The sequence below is a fragment of the Globicephala melas genome, chromosome 10 (assembly GCF_963455315.2).
Source record: "Globicephala melas chromosome 10, mGloMel1.2, whole genome shotgun sequence".
NCBI classification, from domain to species: Eukaryota; Metazoa; Chordata; class Mammalia; order Artiodactyla; family Delphinidae; genus Globicephala; species Globicephala melas.
The window spans coordinates 3087816-3104926 of NC_083323.1; the positions used below are offsets into that span (position 1 = coordinate 3087816).

The window sequence follows — 17111 nt, forward strand, 5'->3', positions numbered from 1 at the left end:
AACGTGGCGCAGCGCTGAGAGCACCTCCCGCTTCGGGGCTCTGCGAGGACAGGCTGGAGTGGTGAGGGGAAGGCAGAGGTGGCGGGACTCAGAGCTCCCCTCCCTCCCGGGGACCTGCTCTTCCCAGTGGTCCTCGTGAGTCTGCAGGAGGCGCCGCAGCAGGGGCGGGGCCCGCGGCAGCGCGGAGCAAACGTGCTCGCTTTTATCTATCTGCGATCGCAGAGATGCTCCGTGTGACTTTATTCAGACCCTAATGGCCCCACTTGCCCCTGAGCCCCATTCGAAGGTGGGGCTGGTGGGATCTGGAAGGTAAAGCAAGAGCAGCGGCCCCCAAGGAAACAGTCTACAGCCAGGCCTCTCATCACCGCGAGTGGAAAACACGTCAACGTCCCGCCTCCAGGGCCCCCGAGAGTGTGATTTAACCGCCACCCATGTGATGTCCATACGAGACCCGCTCGCGGCTGGGTCACGGTCAGCTATGGGGACAGCCCTCGCCTGGCCGATGCCCGCTGAGCCCTTCCCAGCCAATGACACGCTTTGCCATTAACCCAGTGGTACCCGAAATCAAGCAAAGTGCCTCTGACTTCAGGTACAAAGGCAACAGATGTCTCAGACACTCATTAAGAAATAGACAGCCAGAAGGTGAAGTGAAGGCCCGGGGAAGCCAGCCTACGAGCCCACACTCCACCACCACTGAGCTTTGAGGCCGCCATCTCCCCAGGGCTGAAGGGCAAAGCCGACGGCAGCAGGGAGGCCCTGCGGACACCGCACAGGGTGACATCTGCTCCCTGTGGGGGCTCACGATTGGGACGGGCAGTGGCACAAACGCTGGCAGAGACACAGCCACACTCTAACTGCACCATGCCCCGCGGTGGAACGTTCCAGGACATTCAGAATTCCAAAGCGCTGCTCACAGGAGCAGTAAAGTCAAATGGACCTCAAAGGTCTCTCACCCGAGGCAGAGGCCCCGGCCCGGGCAGCGCACCCCTGTGCGGGGACGGGCGTGGCTGCCACGCCCCATGGGCAGCAGGCCCTGAGGACAGCTCGGGTTACATCACCAGCATCTCCGTAACTGCCCAGGACACCCAGGAAGAACAAAGAGGACCTGGACGTGGTCCCGCCTCTGCGGCTCGCAGGGTCGCAGCATCAGCTGCAGAGCCCACAGCAGGAGGAACTCGGTGCCTGGGGACGCCTGCCCGGCTCGGGCACACAGGAGGTGGTCAGAGTGCCCGTCACGAGTCACAGGAACGTTCCATCAACCTGTGCAAGCCCTAACTGGATGTCCTTCCATATTTAAGCTCTAATACTTCAAAGTTCACCCTATTTTAAAGAAAAATGGTTCACGTTCCAATACAAAAACGGATCAAATGAAATAATTCACACCTAAGAAGACTGTAACATTTTAGAAGTTAATTTCTGGAAAGCGTTTTTGAAAACTAGACCTAAGTATGAAACCTAATTCTGCAACTACCAGCAGGTAACCTTAGGCTACGGTGATGATCTCACTTTCTTATCTGTAAACACGGGGCGAGCACCCTAACCCCCAGGAGACCCTGGGGAGAGGGATTAGAGGGTGTGCAGCTGCACTGCTGGCCCCCCTGCCCCCAGACCCCCACAATCACCCCCTCACCTCCTTAACACTGCTGCCTCCCCTGGGAGGGTGCCCTGACTGCCCGATTTAGGACCACAGCCCAGACCCCACCCTGCTCTGGGGACCGCTTCCCACCTCCGTTCTGACCCCTGGCACCTGCCACCTTTTAGCCCTCATGCCTCCTCACACATCGTGTGTAGGCTGCTGTCTGTCCCCCTCGCCAGAATGGACACTCCACGGGGCAAGGACTTCCATTCAGCTTGTCCCCTGGGGCAGCGCGAGCCCAGAGGACAGTGTCTCACCCATCGCAGATGCTCATTTAACAACTGCGCTGTTTTCTATCTCAGCCCCTCCAACACAAGACGAGCAGAAGTGAGGAAGGCGGTGCCAGGCATGTGGATACGAGATGCAGACGTGAGCTTACCCTGGCGGAGTTTAGGGGCGGAGCAGAGACCCACCCCTACAGACCCTGAGCCCACGCCTCTGTGTCCTGCAGGGAATCGTCAGAAGCGGCCGAGGGAGGTCCAGCCCCGGAACGTGCAGCTGGCCCGGCCCCTGGCCTGGAAACACCCCCGGGAGCAGCCAGGGCGTCCTGACAAGGGCGGGGTCCCCCAAGCAGCCCACGAAAGCTCCCAGCCGGCCACTCCATCTGCAGGGGAGACGCACTCGGCCAGGAGGACCAGATAAAGTGCGCTGCCTCTGCTGCCCAGAAGGCCCGCTGCCACTCGGGTCTAGGAGCCCCAGGGCGGGGACCCTTGCTGTATGGGAGGATGGGGCCCTCCCCACCCCGGTGAGCAGCCTCCAGCCCCGCTTTCTGGAGATGGGCCCCAGCTCTGCAGCCCTCCCCTCCCACCTGCGGGACAGGACGTGTGGCTCTCGCTGACAGACTTCACCAGCCGGAGGTCACCACTCGGGACCAAAGGAGGCTCCACCGAAGGCTTTGGCTTCTGCTCGGGCCCCAGAGCCCCCGGCGGCTTGTGGCACCCCTGCCGCTGGCTGTGGTTGCGCAGGACCCGGTTGGCCGTCTCCATGACGACCGCGGTGTTCAGGCTCTCGGCCGCCATGGCCAGGAGCTCGTCGTCATCCTCGCCGGCATCCCAGGCGTCGCTGGTGTTGCGCTCAAACTCCTGGAAGGTGCTGCCTCGCTTGGCCTTCACCGGCGTGGTCGGCACCTTGGGTGTGGCCCTGAGCAAGCTGCAAAGCAAAGGCAGCTTTTACTTGCGCCTCGGGGGGCTGAGCGTGGTCACCCAAGACCGGTCAGAGAGGAGAGCCCAGGTGGAAAGGCACACAAGCGAGCCGAGAGTGAGTGAAAAAGCAAACACGATGCAGAGACATCCAGAATGAGACAGAGCTCACAGGATGCAGTGACAGGGAAGGAGGAGAGGTCTTCTGGGAGAGTCACGCTGAGCGTTCTCCCCACAGACCAACGCACAAGGACACACAGCACTGCCCAGCGATAGTGCCCAGCCCTGCCCCACAAACACTCTCGGCCCGACACCTTGGCAGACCTCCCACGGCAGCAGCTGGCGGTGGGGGTCAGGAGAGACTGTTCGCGGGACACAGGCCCTTGGCAGGTGGATCTGGACACGGGACAACTTCAAGGATGCCCACAGCATGACGACACACAACACTGGCCCCACCGAGTGTCGGGAGCTCATCCGACACGTGTGGTCCTCCAGGGCCACCCCTGCCCCACACCCGCCCCTGCTGGAGGAGCCCAGACACGGGCAAGCAAGCTGCAGGCGGTGGGCAGAGAGCAGGGACAGTCAATTACCCCTTATCAGCTACGTGGTTTGCAAAAGATTTCTCTTGCAGGTTTTCTACTTTTTTGATGGTGTGTCCTTTGAAGCACAAAAGGTTTTAATTTTGATGACGTCCAATTTATCCTTTTGCTGTTGTTGCTTTTGGTGTGTTCTCCCGATCTAAGCTCACAAAGACTTGCCAGCCCCGCCCTGGCCCACGGGCAGCCCGAGACCCCGCACAGGCTGCCCACCTTGGGCCATGGCTTCCACGTCTGCCCTCCTCCGAGGATGGGCTATGCAAGGCCAGCAGCGCCTCACACAAAGCAACTGCTTGATGTGTGTTGGCTGAGTGAAAGGCCACTTTCCTCCCCCTCAGAATTCCAAGGAGCTGGGGGGTCGCCACAGCCCCCCAAAACCTGGCCTGAGATGAGAACAGCCTTGCGAGATCTGAGGCGTCACTTACGTGCCATGTAACAGTGGATCAAATGGGGGGTGCTGGGCGCCATACACATGCTGGATGCTATTCAGAAAGAAAGGAAAACAAATTAGCTTCTCCTCGGCTTTCCCAGGAGCCCCCCACTGACTCAGGAAGAAGGCCAGCTCCTCAAACCCACGCCCGAGGGAGCAACTCCGGCCACCGCAGGGTCCCGAGGGCGTGTCTGGAAGGAATGAATAGCACCGTGCAAGCCCACGACCCGCACACAAGCAGGGCATTCAGCCTCCCTGCGAACGGGCCTCACTGAGGGACCCACAGCCCCAAGGGCGTCAGCACAGAGCCTCGGGCATCGACTAGGGGAGCTGGGGAGGCTCCCCGCAGCCTCTGCCCTCGGACTAAAAGACGGACCACGAAACGCCCGTTGGGAAGTTCTCCTCTGGTACCATTCTGTCTAAAGATGGAATACAGAATTACAGAGAAGAGAAATATAATTTTGCTAAAAGACTTCATGGTTTCACTATAAAGTCTGTGTTCATCAGAGTACATCTGGAAAAGAGACGGAAACAGAGCAACTTGCCGGCACACTCGTCAGTGGAGCGAGCCCACCCATGCCCCCCTTCCTCCTCTCGACGCCCAGCCAGGGGCGGCCGCGGGACCCGGGGCCGGTCAGAAAGAGACAAAGGAGAAACGCTTAGCTGGCACACCCCTGGCCCTAGGCTTTCCCCTTCTTCTGGCCCGGAACACACGTATGAGGCCGAGAGGTGTCTCAGCCATCCTGCCCCCGAGAGAAATAAACACGAGTTAAAACGAAAGCCTCCCTGGAAGAAGGGCAGTGGGGTGGGGGCTGGCGGCGGAGATGGGGAGAGCGCGGGTCTCCAGCAGGTTTGAGAGCTGCCAGCCCAACCTTGGACCTCGGACTTCATGGCATGAAATAAACAAGCCCGTTTGTTGACGCCATGGGCACTCAGAGTCCTAACTGATGTGGTCCACGTGGAACAGACAGCCACTGTTACACTGAGGCAGAGCCTTGCAGGGTGCGTGTATGTAAAGACAAACACAGACACTCAGGTGCTTAGGAGATAGATGAAGTCTTCTTGGCTTTCTAAAACAGAATGAATGAAATCCTACCTTGTTTACTTAGTCATGTGTCACAACTATTTCCCCATATTACTGTTCTTCAATTTACTTAAATACATTTATTTACTTTATGGTTATACATACATTATGCGACAACACACGAAAAATACATGCAGCTCATACACATTTAAAAACATAATACTGAGGGCACATGGGACTTTCCCGGACCTTTCTCTGCAACTCCCATAAATCTATAATTATTTTCAAGTTTTGTAAGTTTTTTACAAATCTTAACAATGAGTACCACCTCCCTGGACAATCTCCCCTCTAATTTCACACTGTCCCACCATATGGTTACAGGGTAATTGGTTTAACCAGTGTTGACCGTGAGATATTTAACTTGTTTAAAATTGTGTGTGATTATAAAAGCAGCAATAAACTTCTCTGGGGACAATACTTTCACACAAATATAACTTCTAAAGGATAAAGTCCCAGAGAAGGAAGGCCTGGGACATAAAGGATGCACGTATAAACGGCTGACCCCTGAACAACGCGGTGTGTGGGGGCACCGACCCGCCGCACAGTCGAAAATCTGAGCGTTTCCTCCAGTCGGCCCTCCGGTTGCTCCTACCTGCAGTTCTGTGCGCACAGCTTCAGCCCACCCAGATGGTGCAGGGCTGTAGTATTTACTCCTGAAAAACACCCGCTTGTAAGCTGACCCACGCAGTTCAAACCCGTGTTATTCAAGGGCCCACAGTAGGGACCATGAATCATTGCTATTTGATGGGAGAAAAGGGGTCTCAGTGCTGCTTCTGCACCTTCTCGATGATTGGGGAGGCTGAGCGATCTTGAAACATATTTTGTTCATCTGTGCTGCTTCTTGTTGTAAAATGCCTGTTTGGACCCTTTGTCCATTTTTCTAAGGGGCTGTTCACCCTTTTCTCACTGATTTGTAAAAACCTCTCTGTAAACAAAGGATTCCTTTGTCACTGAGGCAGTGAGGTGGGCAGAATAAGGGCCCCAAAAACGTCACCTCCCAAGCCCAGCACCTGTGAACGTGTCACCTCACACTGTCATAGGGAAGAACCTTTGTATTCTATTACAGGTTCATCGCTAAAGCGATGTTGCCTATAAGCTTAAATTATACATAGTGGCCCATCTCTGGGAACCCTGCCTCCCTGGTAATGAGCCGTTAAGCTAAAATACCTTTGTTTAGCTCACAGGAAACCTCCTGACCAGGCCCACCTGTGAATGACTGCAGGGAGGAAGAAATGAACACATCCCCTCTGGGGGCTGATGGGAACCAGGAAATGCTTGACTTTACCCCCTCCCCTTTTCGTATAAAAGGAGCCTGAATTCTAAGTCAGGCAAGATGGGTCTTTGCGGCACGAGCCCATCATCTTCTTGGTCTGCTGGCTTTCTGAATCAAGTCGTTATTCCCTGTCCCAACAACTCGCCTCTCGATTATCGGCCTGTCACACAGCGAGCAGTACGAGCTTGAACTCGGTGACAGATTTGGGGGAGCCATCTAGGAGCCCTGCTGCTCGTGGCCAGCCGCCCCAGTCGGGGAACTTCCGGGTAAGGCCCTAGAAGCTGGCGGGACCACTTACCCTGAGGATCTGCCCTCCAGAGTTCCCTGAAACGACACCGGCTACCCCAGCGCTTGGCAGCTGGATCAAGGAATCGACATTCTGGGGGCCGACGGGCTCCATACAGTAGGGTTACGTCGCTCCGGTGTGCACAGCCAGAAACTTTATTTCCTCTCCGTTTGGGGCTTTTTCACTGGACTAAGCCAGTTTGTTTTGTATTTGAGTGGAGCACCCTGTCGGAGAGTGGGAAGAGCTGTTGGATTCCTACCCGATTTGTGAACCGGCTCGTTGGTTTCTTTGGGTGCCAGCACTTGTGTGTGCCCTTTGTGTTTTGTCTTGAAAAGGGAGTAATGTCTCAACTATCCCCAAAGAAAGTCCTCTGAGGTGCATTTTGGATAAGGGATCTGAATACAGCTCTGAAGCATGCGTGAGTGGAAGATGATATTGTAACAACGTGTGGCCACAGTACCTGTTAGGATCTCCACAGGGGGTTTAGAAAGGGTTCTCTTGGGACCCTGTGCACCCTGTACTGCTACTCTTGCTGTGTTTATTACGCCGTTTATGGTCTCCTGTGTCCTTGGTATATGTAAAACCCCACGACCAAACTTGAGGGTTTATTTAGGATTTTGTTTGTTCTTTTGGTTTTTTTGTTTCATTTTGTTTGGTACTGTTTCTCCACTAACAGCCAAATCAGTTTTGTGATACTTAAAACTTTTACTGATATTAAATGGAGGAAAGGAACAGGAAAAAAAACCCGTCCTTGTCCAAGAGTGGGACATTCGAGGAAAAAGAGAAAGGTTCCACTTGGTTCCTAAAATCACCAAAAGCTACAAACAAACAGAAGTGTCTTTTCCATAAATACTAGTAAAAAGGGTTTAGCTATAGTAGACAGGTGACCCTGATTTGTCCCATTTGCCAGAAACCCAATTTGAATCCAACCTCTTCTATAACTGATGGGTTTTACATTGCTGTACCTGATTCACGGCTAAAATTTTCGAATGGGAACTATGAGGTCCCTGTGTTTGTGTTTGCACAAGTTTTATAGATGTGTGGCACTGCCAAATTAATCCGTAAAAGAGCCCTATTTAATTGGCTTAAAGGAAATTAAGTGCTTATAAATACTCAAATATAAAAGAAACTGGCCAGAATGAGTTTCAGGTTCACGTGATCTAGGAAATACTCAGTATTAACATCTGGTGTTAAGGTTAGCTTAAGCTTGTTGGTTTGATACAGATATGAGTCATCACCACTAAGTAGAATACTTTCATTGTACCTGGGTTTACTAGAAATCAAATAAGACCCTATCCCTGTTATAAAGTTTGTCAGCAAGAAAAATAACAGTGTGACGAAGCTTTTAAGTAAGTAAAATAGAGGTAAATGAAGTAGAGAGTTTTGGGTAAACTCTGCAGGAATAATGTTCTGGGAATGTCTGTCTGGAATAGTCTCTCCAGATTTCTGTAACTCGAAACTAAACTAAGTTCTAAGATAAGATTGAACTTAATTAAAATCTCAAGAGGTAAAGTGGTACAAGACCTGAATTTGGTTCTCTAAGAGGACAAAGTTTTCTTAGAATATTGAACTGCTTTTGGTAAAAGAATGAGTTTAAGTGATCTGTATTTGCCATTGAGATCTTTTATTATCACTGGTTTAAAACGCTTTGACATTTTTGACAAACTTCCCAAAAATCAAGTTCTAAGTGGGGTTCATTTGACCTCTGGCTAACTTTTGGATTTTCCGGAGGGTCCCTGGAACACCTCAAATTACTTGTTTTCTGTCCGTCTCTGAGAGAGGAATATTAAACTCACTGGGCTTATGTGGTGTGTTGAATTGCAGGAGAGGCACTGTCAGATGAGTGATGATAAACTTCTTAGATCGTATCACATGGGTAAATGAATATATTCTAGAAACTATACGGAACTCCTAAAATTCTGGTATATCCTGGTAGAGATAATAGTCATAATTATAGAAATTATCTTAAATTGTTTGCCACAGCAGTAATCAGGTTTTTGTTCAACTGCACTGCAATCCCAGTTGGTTGATGCCAAAGCAAAAAGGCATCCTTTTAATGGTTAGATGATCAATTGCTATCTATGGTTTTAAGTGGCTCTTGAGCGACTCTATAGCTGTTCTGTGGAAAAAAGCAGGGAAGAATGGCGGAATCCTTTCTGTGCAAGCATTGGTACTGTTATCAGGGAAAATAAGGAAGGGAATGAGAACGAGCACACACGGCTTCAAACCTTCACTCCTCTGGCTGAGCTGGCGTCCCAGCCACTCTGGCCGTTCTGCCAATATATCCACCCCGTCCACTACCTCCCGTTCCCGACACTGGGGCTCAGGACCTCCCCTCCTTCTAGGGATCAATTAGAAAAGCCTGTGTTAGCTTCTGGGGCACAGGGACTTGGTCTGGTATCGCCATCTAAGACCCGACAGGACACCCAGTTTGGGCCAGGAGCCACTTCCGGGACATCATGGCTATTTCCCCTATGCCATTATCTCATAGGGGGACTAAATGCAAATGACCAGCTGGCTGGGTTTCTCAGACTTCTTTAACTGGGTACAGGGAGGATCCTCTGCACCTGAAGCCCACCTGGCAGTGCCCACAGCCGAGCCAAGGGGGACCCCAGTGAGGGAGGAAGGCCCCGTTTTGGCAGGGCTCTGAAAGGGAAACCAAAGCTAAAGAGTTTGAACAACATTCCAGAAACTCAGCAGAACAAATGAAGCCCTCTGAATTTTTGGAGAGGATTTATCAGGCCTGCAGGCGTCATACTAATGCAGATCCCGAGGTCCCTGGAAATATCAGAATGGTGGATTTTACATTTCGGAGCAAAGCGCTTCAGATATCAGGACAAAGTTGCAGAAATGAGGTGGTGAATTTGGAATGAACCCTTCTTGATTGGTAGATGTTGCTTTTAAAGTGTTCAACATGGAACAACGACAGAAGAAAGAAGACGCAAGACGACACGCCACTTCTCTGGCAGTGGTGCTGGATTCCCGGAAGGAGGGGTGAGCCCTCACTGGGGAAAGAACAGCGCGCTGTGAGGACGAGGAACGCTGGGAAACAGAAAACAGTCAGAGCAGGAGCCCCTCGCCCGGTAGAAAGACAGGGACGCTCGGAAGAGGCCCAGGGGCTCCCTTGGACTTGAGGCGCCTAACTCCCCACAGGAGCCCCGGGGAAAACCGACAGTGGGAAGTGAGCTGACTGTCTCTCTGACAGACCTCACCCTGAAGTTTTTCACCAAAACGCCTTGACATCAGAGTCCAGAACACACACTTTTTTTTTTTTTTTTGCCGCAGCGCATAGCTCGTGGGATCTTAGTTCTCCAGCAAGGGATCGAATCCGGGCCCGCGGCAGTGGAAGCGCAGTCCTAACCACTGGACCGCCAGGGAATTCCCCCAGAAAATACCTTATGCCTACAGATGGAGCTCATGAAAATCCCAGAAAAGGAGGCAGAGCTCTTTCCCCCAAGGTCTTTAAAAATAACCCACAGCCTGCTGTCAGACCTCCCCAGATGGGGACTCAACACAGAGGAACCTGCCCCACCGAGGACTGAAAGACAGACTCTCCTCAAATGCCTTGAACTGCAAGAAATTTCAGACAAGCTGGTAGTGTTTGTGTGGACGCTCTTTCAGGATGCATGGAAACATATGCCACCTGTACAGAAGATCTCTGATGTGGGTAAAGCCCTCCGTAGGGAAATTATCCCCTGATCTGGATGACGGCATTAAAACTACATTCATCCTGGAGACCATAATCAACAGGAAAAACCAAGAAAATGAATCATACATTAAAAAGGAATGTCGCTAAAACATGTCGCGAGACACTGAACTTGGGATAAGGCCTTGCCAGTTGCGCTGCTACGGATCAGTGGCTCCCAGAAGCAGGCTTAAATTAAGCCCCTTTAGAATACTGTATGGCAGGCCTTGCAGGTGTGTGCCCAGGCAGGAGGATCTATAAATGCTAAAGACCTAGCGGTGGCCAATCACATTAAAACTTCGGGCACTATTTATTCATGAGTTTACCTCCAACAGGCCTGGCCATCCAACCGAAGTAGACGGGAATTCCATCTCCATTGCCCATTGGAGAAGGGGCAACCAATTTGCTTAATTGGGTCCAAATAAATAGCACCGGAATTTAGTATATGTACTGGGAACTGGAACCAAAACCCCAAGTTCAGTTATGAATTAGACAACAAAGTGCTAAGAGGTTTCGTTGGGTTCAACTAGTTGTAGATAAAAAGGACTAACTAAAAATTCTAAGGGATATTCATCACCTCCGTTCAGCAGAATGGTCTTCATTCCTTTTCCCACAAGACCGTTGAATGGATGCTGACAGTGGGGAACAGTAATACACAAGAACCTTTCTATATTCTTTCACAAGTTCATCACTAAAGGGATGGTGCCTGTAAGCTTAAATCATACATAGTGGCCCACCTCTGGGAACCCTGCCTCCAAGGTAATGAGCGTTAAGCTAAAATACCTCTGTTTAGCACACAGGAAACCTCCTGCCCAGGCCCACCTGTGAATGACTGCAGGGAGGAAGATATGAACACATCCTCTCTGGGGGCCGACGGGAACCAGGAAGTGTTTCACTTTACCCCCTCCCCTTTTCGTATAAAAGGAGCCTGAGTTCTAACTCAGGCAAGCTGGCTCTTTGGGGCACGAGCCCACCATCCTCTTGGTCTGCTGGCTTTCTGAATAAAGTCGCTACTCCCTGTCCCAACAACTTTTCTCTCGATTACTGGCCTATTGCGCAGTGGGCAGTACCAGCTTAGACTCGGTAACAACACAGCAGAGGGGGCTTTTTAGATGTGACTAAGGGCACACAACTTGGGAGAGCATACTGCGTTATTCAGGTGGGTTCAATCTAATCACAAGTCCTTAAGTGGAAAACCTCCCCGGCTGTGGTCTGGGGGCAGATCATGACCATGGAGGAAGGCTCACAGCAAGGCTGCACAGCTGGCTTTGAGGATGCAGAAAGGGGGCCATAGTCAAGACAGCCTTGAGAAGCTAGAGAGGTAAGGAGATGGTTTCTCCCCTAGAGACTGCAGAAAGCCCTGCCGACACCTTGGTTTTAGCCCAGTGAGACCTGTGTGCAGACTTCTGACCTCCAGAACTGTAAGATAATAAATGTGTTATTAGCCAGGAGGTTTGTGGTAATTTGTTTCAGCAGCAATGGAAAACTAATACAGGTAGCAAATCTGTTTTCCTGGTATGTGGGAGGCTTAAAGGTTTATGTTAAGTCATCACACTTTTATCCTTCACGGAGGGTTCTGCTTTGAGGACTATACTTGGAAAAGCCCACCCCCTACTGCCCTAGTCCATTCAGGGTGTATAATAAAAAATACCATGCACTGAGCAGCTTATAAACAAAGTCTCACGGCCGTGCAGGCTGGGAAGTCCAAGATCAAGGCATCTGCACGTTCAGCGTCTGGGGAGAACTCCCTTCCTGGTGTGCAGACAGACATCTTCTCCCTATATCCTCACATGGCAGAATGGGTGAAAGAGCCTTCTGGGGTCTCTCTTATAAGGACACTAACCTCATTCACGAGGGTTCCACCCTCATGACATAATCACCTCCCAAAGGCCCCACTTCCTAACACCATCACGTTGGGGGTTAGGATCTCAACATACGAATTTGGGGGGCCCACAAACATTCAGTCCATAACACCTAAGGCTGCATAAATATGAGTGTGTTTCATATTTCTGTGGTTTCATTTTTTACCCCCGTGTTTTCAGTCGCCTAGAATTTATTTTATTTCGCTATATACTACTTAGTAGGAAACTTCTTTAAAAAGTAACCTATTCCAATTTATTAAACAACCTACCCTTTCCCCCACTGGTTTGAGGATATCATCTTTAATAATACATTAAATTATTATATATAGGTCATTTTTTCAGTTTCCTATGCAGTTTCTATTCAGTTTTCCATTCCTGTGCCTGCAGCACAATATTTAAATCAGGTAAAATGCTCTTTTTTACATCCTAAAACTTCTCGGCAAAATTTAACAAACATTTGACAATGCCACTTTGTGATGGGCATTATGATGGGTGCTGGGCAGGCACAGATGAGCACACTATAGTCCAAACTCTTAAGGACCTTGCAGTTTACTTATAATAGCAAAAAACGAACCAGCATTATAATGCTCCATGAGAATTCCTACAATAACATGCCACAAGGGTACATAAGGCCAGTCTTACGGAAAAGGAAGGTTCCTCGAGGAAAAATTCCTTAAACTGAGACCTATGAAAAGAAGAGGAAGAGTGAGGTAGACAGAACGTTCCAAGCAAAGAGAACAACACGATAAGACCCTGACGGCGCGGGAGAGGGTGAAACGGTTGGGAAATGAAAGCCACAGCTGGTGGCCTGTCACTAGAGAGCGCAGAAGGCGAGTGCCAGGGCAGAACTTGCCTCGAGGTCCTGGGACACCAGAGTGCAGAGGGGCCTGAGGACCCCGGTCCAGCCCTCACTCCACAGAGGACGGGAGGGGCTCTCAAGAGGCCTGTCTTTGCCGTGATCTGAAAGCAAGGCAGTGACCCTCCACTTGCCCCACGAGGACATCTCTGCGGTGGGCAAGGCCCACAGGGAGGTCACGTCGGGCCTGGAGGGGCCCTGGAGGAGGAGCTTCTGCCAAAGGCAAGAAACACACAGGATGGGGGAGGGACAACACCATGCCCACCCCACTGTGCGCCAACCGCTCAGCTCCAGCCTTTCCCAACAGCCTCCGAGTCTGCTCCAGACTCCTGTTTGCTCTTCAGCATGAGATACAGCGGACGATAAAACAGAGCATAACAGCCGTGTGAACAGATTCAGCATCATTCCAAACTCAGCGTGTCTGTGCCTCTTATCCTCACGACCCAGCGGGCAGATGGCTATCCCCACCGTACAGATGGAGAAACTGAGGGACAGAAAGCTTAAGTGGCCTGCCCAAGGTCACACCCAGCTAGCAGGCTGCAAGGCCAGCTTAATAGCACCTAGAACATAAATACCCACACAAACACCACAGCGTCACTTTAGCTCCATCCAAAACCCTATCATTTGGGGGCTTCCCTGGCGGTCCCTGGTTAGGGCTTGGTGCTTTCGCTGTGGGGTCCAGGTTCGATCCCTGGTCTGGGAACTAAGCCCCTGCAAGCCTCGCTGCATGGCCGGAAAAACAAAAACCCTATCATTTTGTCTTACAATAGATTTGAAACCCTCCCCAATTCTACTGTCCTATGAGGTCACTAGCAACCTGAATCTGATACTTAAAATTCTCACACAAGTGTTTATACCTTTACTGCAGACTTGTGCATCTCTAGGCAACCTATGATATTATTCTGCATGTTTGTAAAGATTAAGTTAAGATTATCTTATAATATACACATCTTTATATATCTTTTTGCAGCTTTATTTTTTCTCAAGATGGTTTTTTTGTGTGTCAGTGTTAACACATGTAGCTCCAGTTTTGTTGTCCTGTGAGGTTTCATTTTGTGTGTGAAGGGGGGTGTTTAAGCAGTAAACCAACTTTTCAAAAGAATTTTTACAGAGAAACACAGGACAGGCAGAAGCAGAGCTGTTCTGGTAAAGGGGAGAAAAGCAGGAGCCCACCCACTTCCCAACTCATTCTGAGGCCAGAATTACCCTGATACCAAAAGCAGACAAGTACATCACAAAAGAAAACTACAGGGAATCCCTGGTCAGGGAACTAGGATCCCGCAAGCTGCGCGGCCAAAAAAAAAAAAAAAAAGCTACAGACCGGTATCTCCTATAAGTATACGCACAAAACTCCTCAACAAAATACTAGCAAACCAAATCCAACAACATTAAAAAAGGATTGTACATGATGACCAAGTAGGATTTATCCAAGGAGTGCAAGGCTGGCTTAAAACCTGAAAATCCCAATAGGAAAAAGGACAAAGCCACACAATGATTTCAATAGTCACAGAAAAAGCACCTGACAAAACCCAACACCCCTTCATGATAAAGATGCTCAACAAACTAGTAATAGAAGGAAATGTCCTCATCCTGATAAAAGACATCTACAAAAAACCCATATCTAACATCATACCTAAGGCGAATGACTGAATGTTTTCCCCCTAAGGTCAGGAACAAGACAAGGATGTCCACTCTCCCCACTTTTGTTCAATATTGTACTCGAGGTCTTAGGGCAACTAGGCAAGAATGAGAATAAAAGGCATCCAGATTAGAAACGAAGAAGTAAAACTAACAAGATAATATAATCTTATATACAGAAAATACTAAAGAATTCACTAAAAAAGTAGTGAAACTAAACAACAAATTCAGCAAGGCCTCAACATACAAGACGAACATACAACTATTAATTGCATTTCTATACGTTCGCAATGAACAATCCAAAAACGAAATTAAAAAAACAACTCCACTTATTATAACATCAAAAAGAATGAAATGTTTAGGAACAGATTAACAAAAGATGTATAAAACTTATACTCTGAAAACTAAAAACTACTATTGAAAGAATTTAAAGAAAACCTCAATGGAAAAATACCCATGTTTGTATTAAAAGACGTAATATTGTTAAGCCTACAGCACTCTCTAAATTCACTACAGACTCAACGCATCCCTATCAAAATACCAGGCAGCTTCTACGTGGAAATTGATAAGATGACCCTGAAATTCACATGGAAACTCAAGAGACCCAGAATGACCAGGTTAAAACACTCTTGAAAAAGAACGAAGTTGGAGGACTCACTCCTCCAGATTTCAAAACTTACTAAAAGATGCAGTAATCAAGTCAGTATGGTACTGGCATAAGGATAAACACGGAGATCAGTGGAATAGAACTGAGAGTGCAGACTCCGCACATTTACAGTCAATTGATTTTTTTTTTTAATGGTGCCAAGACCCTTCACTGGAGAAAGAACTGTCTTTCCACAGATGGTGCTGGGACAACTAGTAACCACATGCGAAGAAAAAAGTTGCACCGTAGGTGGATAGGTAAACAAAATGTGGTATACCCATAAAATGGAAGATTACTCAGCTATAAAATGAAATGCTGATACACGCTACAACACAAAGGACCTTGAAAACATTATGCTGAGTACAGGAAGCCAGTCACCAAAAAGTCCCCACATTATCATATGACTGCATTTATATGAAATGTCTCTAATGGACAAATCATACTATAGAGACACAAAGATTAGTGGTTTCCCGGGGTGACCACTAATGAGTACAGGGTTTCTTTCTGAGATGATAAACATGTTCTAAAATTGACTGTGGTGAGAGTTATACAACTTTTTGAATACAATATAATATCATTGAATTTTACACTTTAAATGAGTGAATGGTGGCGTATGTGAATTAAAATAGGTGAATTATGATATGTGAATCTCAATAAAGATGTAACTTTTTTAAAAGGCAATACAGCTTCCACTTGGTTCTCCTGGCCACCATGCTGTGAGGAAGCCCACACCAGCCACGTGGAGGGCCCGTACGTGTGGGCACCACAACTAACAGCGCTGGCGGGGGTCCCGGGTGACGGCCTGCGCCCAACTGATAGACACGTGAGGGACTCAGGCTGCAGCCTTCAAGACTTCCCAGTGACACCCAGGAGCTTTCTTTTCTTTTTTCCTTTCTTTTGGCCAAAAAAAAAAAAAAGTATCAGCCTGCCTAGGTCAAGCACCACCCATCTGTCGTGGTCCCTTTCCTGAAATTTCCATGGATGCCTCCCTGACCTTGGTAGAAAGTTTCCAGTTTTAAGAATCCAAAGGCCTGGGTTCAAGTCCCAATAAGAGCGTTAACCAAGTAATTGTTCCGAGCTTTACCTTCCTCATCCCAGAAATGGAAATAAGAATGTGTATGAAATGAGATAACCATATAATAGCAGTGTGAGTACTGCAGTGACCTACAGACAGTATTTACCAATACTATCAATCTATCTTTCCTCGAACATTTGCATTCTTCCATTATGCGCAAATGTATTCAATAAGGCTCCAAACCAGCAGGCGGTCTGGCCTACAACCCACCATTTGCATGTCATTTTCACCAAAGTCTGCAGCATTATCACATACTGCAGGCCTTGCCCTCCCAGGACAGCAGGAAATGCATTAATTCTTCATGGGCAAACCACTTGTGTTTACTGAGCAGAAAATGTTCCAACCAAGTTCAAGCTCAGACTAAAAGGAACCTCATTTTATCTTATTAAAATTACATTTTTATTTGGTTTTGCACAGGGAAAGAGGAAAACAGGCTTCAACTAAAGCCCTTTTTAAAGAATAAGTGGCAACTAATACACATACCTCCTTTCAAATAATGAAATCTTTCCTTAAAAAATATATTAACCAATAAACTTTTTTAGAAATTGTACCGCTTTAAAACACTACAGTAATTCACTGAACCCTAACGATTCCTTCTAAAAAGCAGATCCAGGTGACATAGTTCCACTGCCAGCTACACACCCTGGAAAAACAGTTACACAGGTACACAAGGAGACAGGTTCAGCAATGTTCATAATACCACAAAGAGAAAAAATGTTAAGAAAAATCTAAAAAAAAAAAAAAAAGAAAGAAAAATCTAGATGTCCATTATCAACTGAATAATGAATAAACAAACTAGAACATATGCATATAATGGAATACCAACCACAGCAAACAGGAAGGAACTTCAGCCACCAGATTCAAGATGGGGAAAGTTCATTAACATAATAGTGAAACGTTGAATA

General features: G+C 48.6%; 1 protein-coding gene across 5 annotated transcripts in view; it reads right to left on the reverse strand.

Annotated features, from left to right (window-relative positions):
- The window catches only part of TBC1D22A (TBC1 domain family member 22A), a 385336-nt gene that overhangs the window by 352773 nt on the left and 15452 nt on the right, over nucleotides 1–17111 (reverse strand). For all 5 annotated transcript variants that reach the window (XM_060306130.1, XM_060306125.1, XM_060306128.2 and 2 more), the window contains exons 2-3: nucleotides 3797–3853; nucleotides 2445–2785 (exon numbers count right to left, since the gene is read on the reverse strand). In XM_060306130.1, the coding sequence (XP_060162113.1) occupies nucleotides 2445–2785; nucleotides 3797–3853 (398 nt within the window). The remainder of the gene's footprint in view (nucleotides 1–2444; nucleotides 2786–3796; nucleotides 3854–17111) is intronic.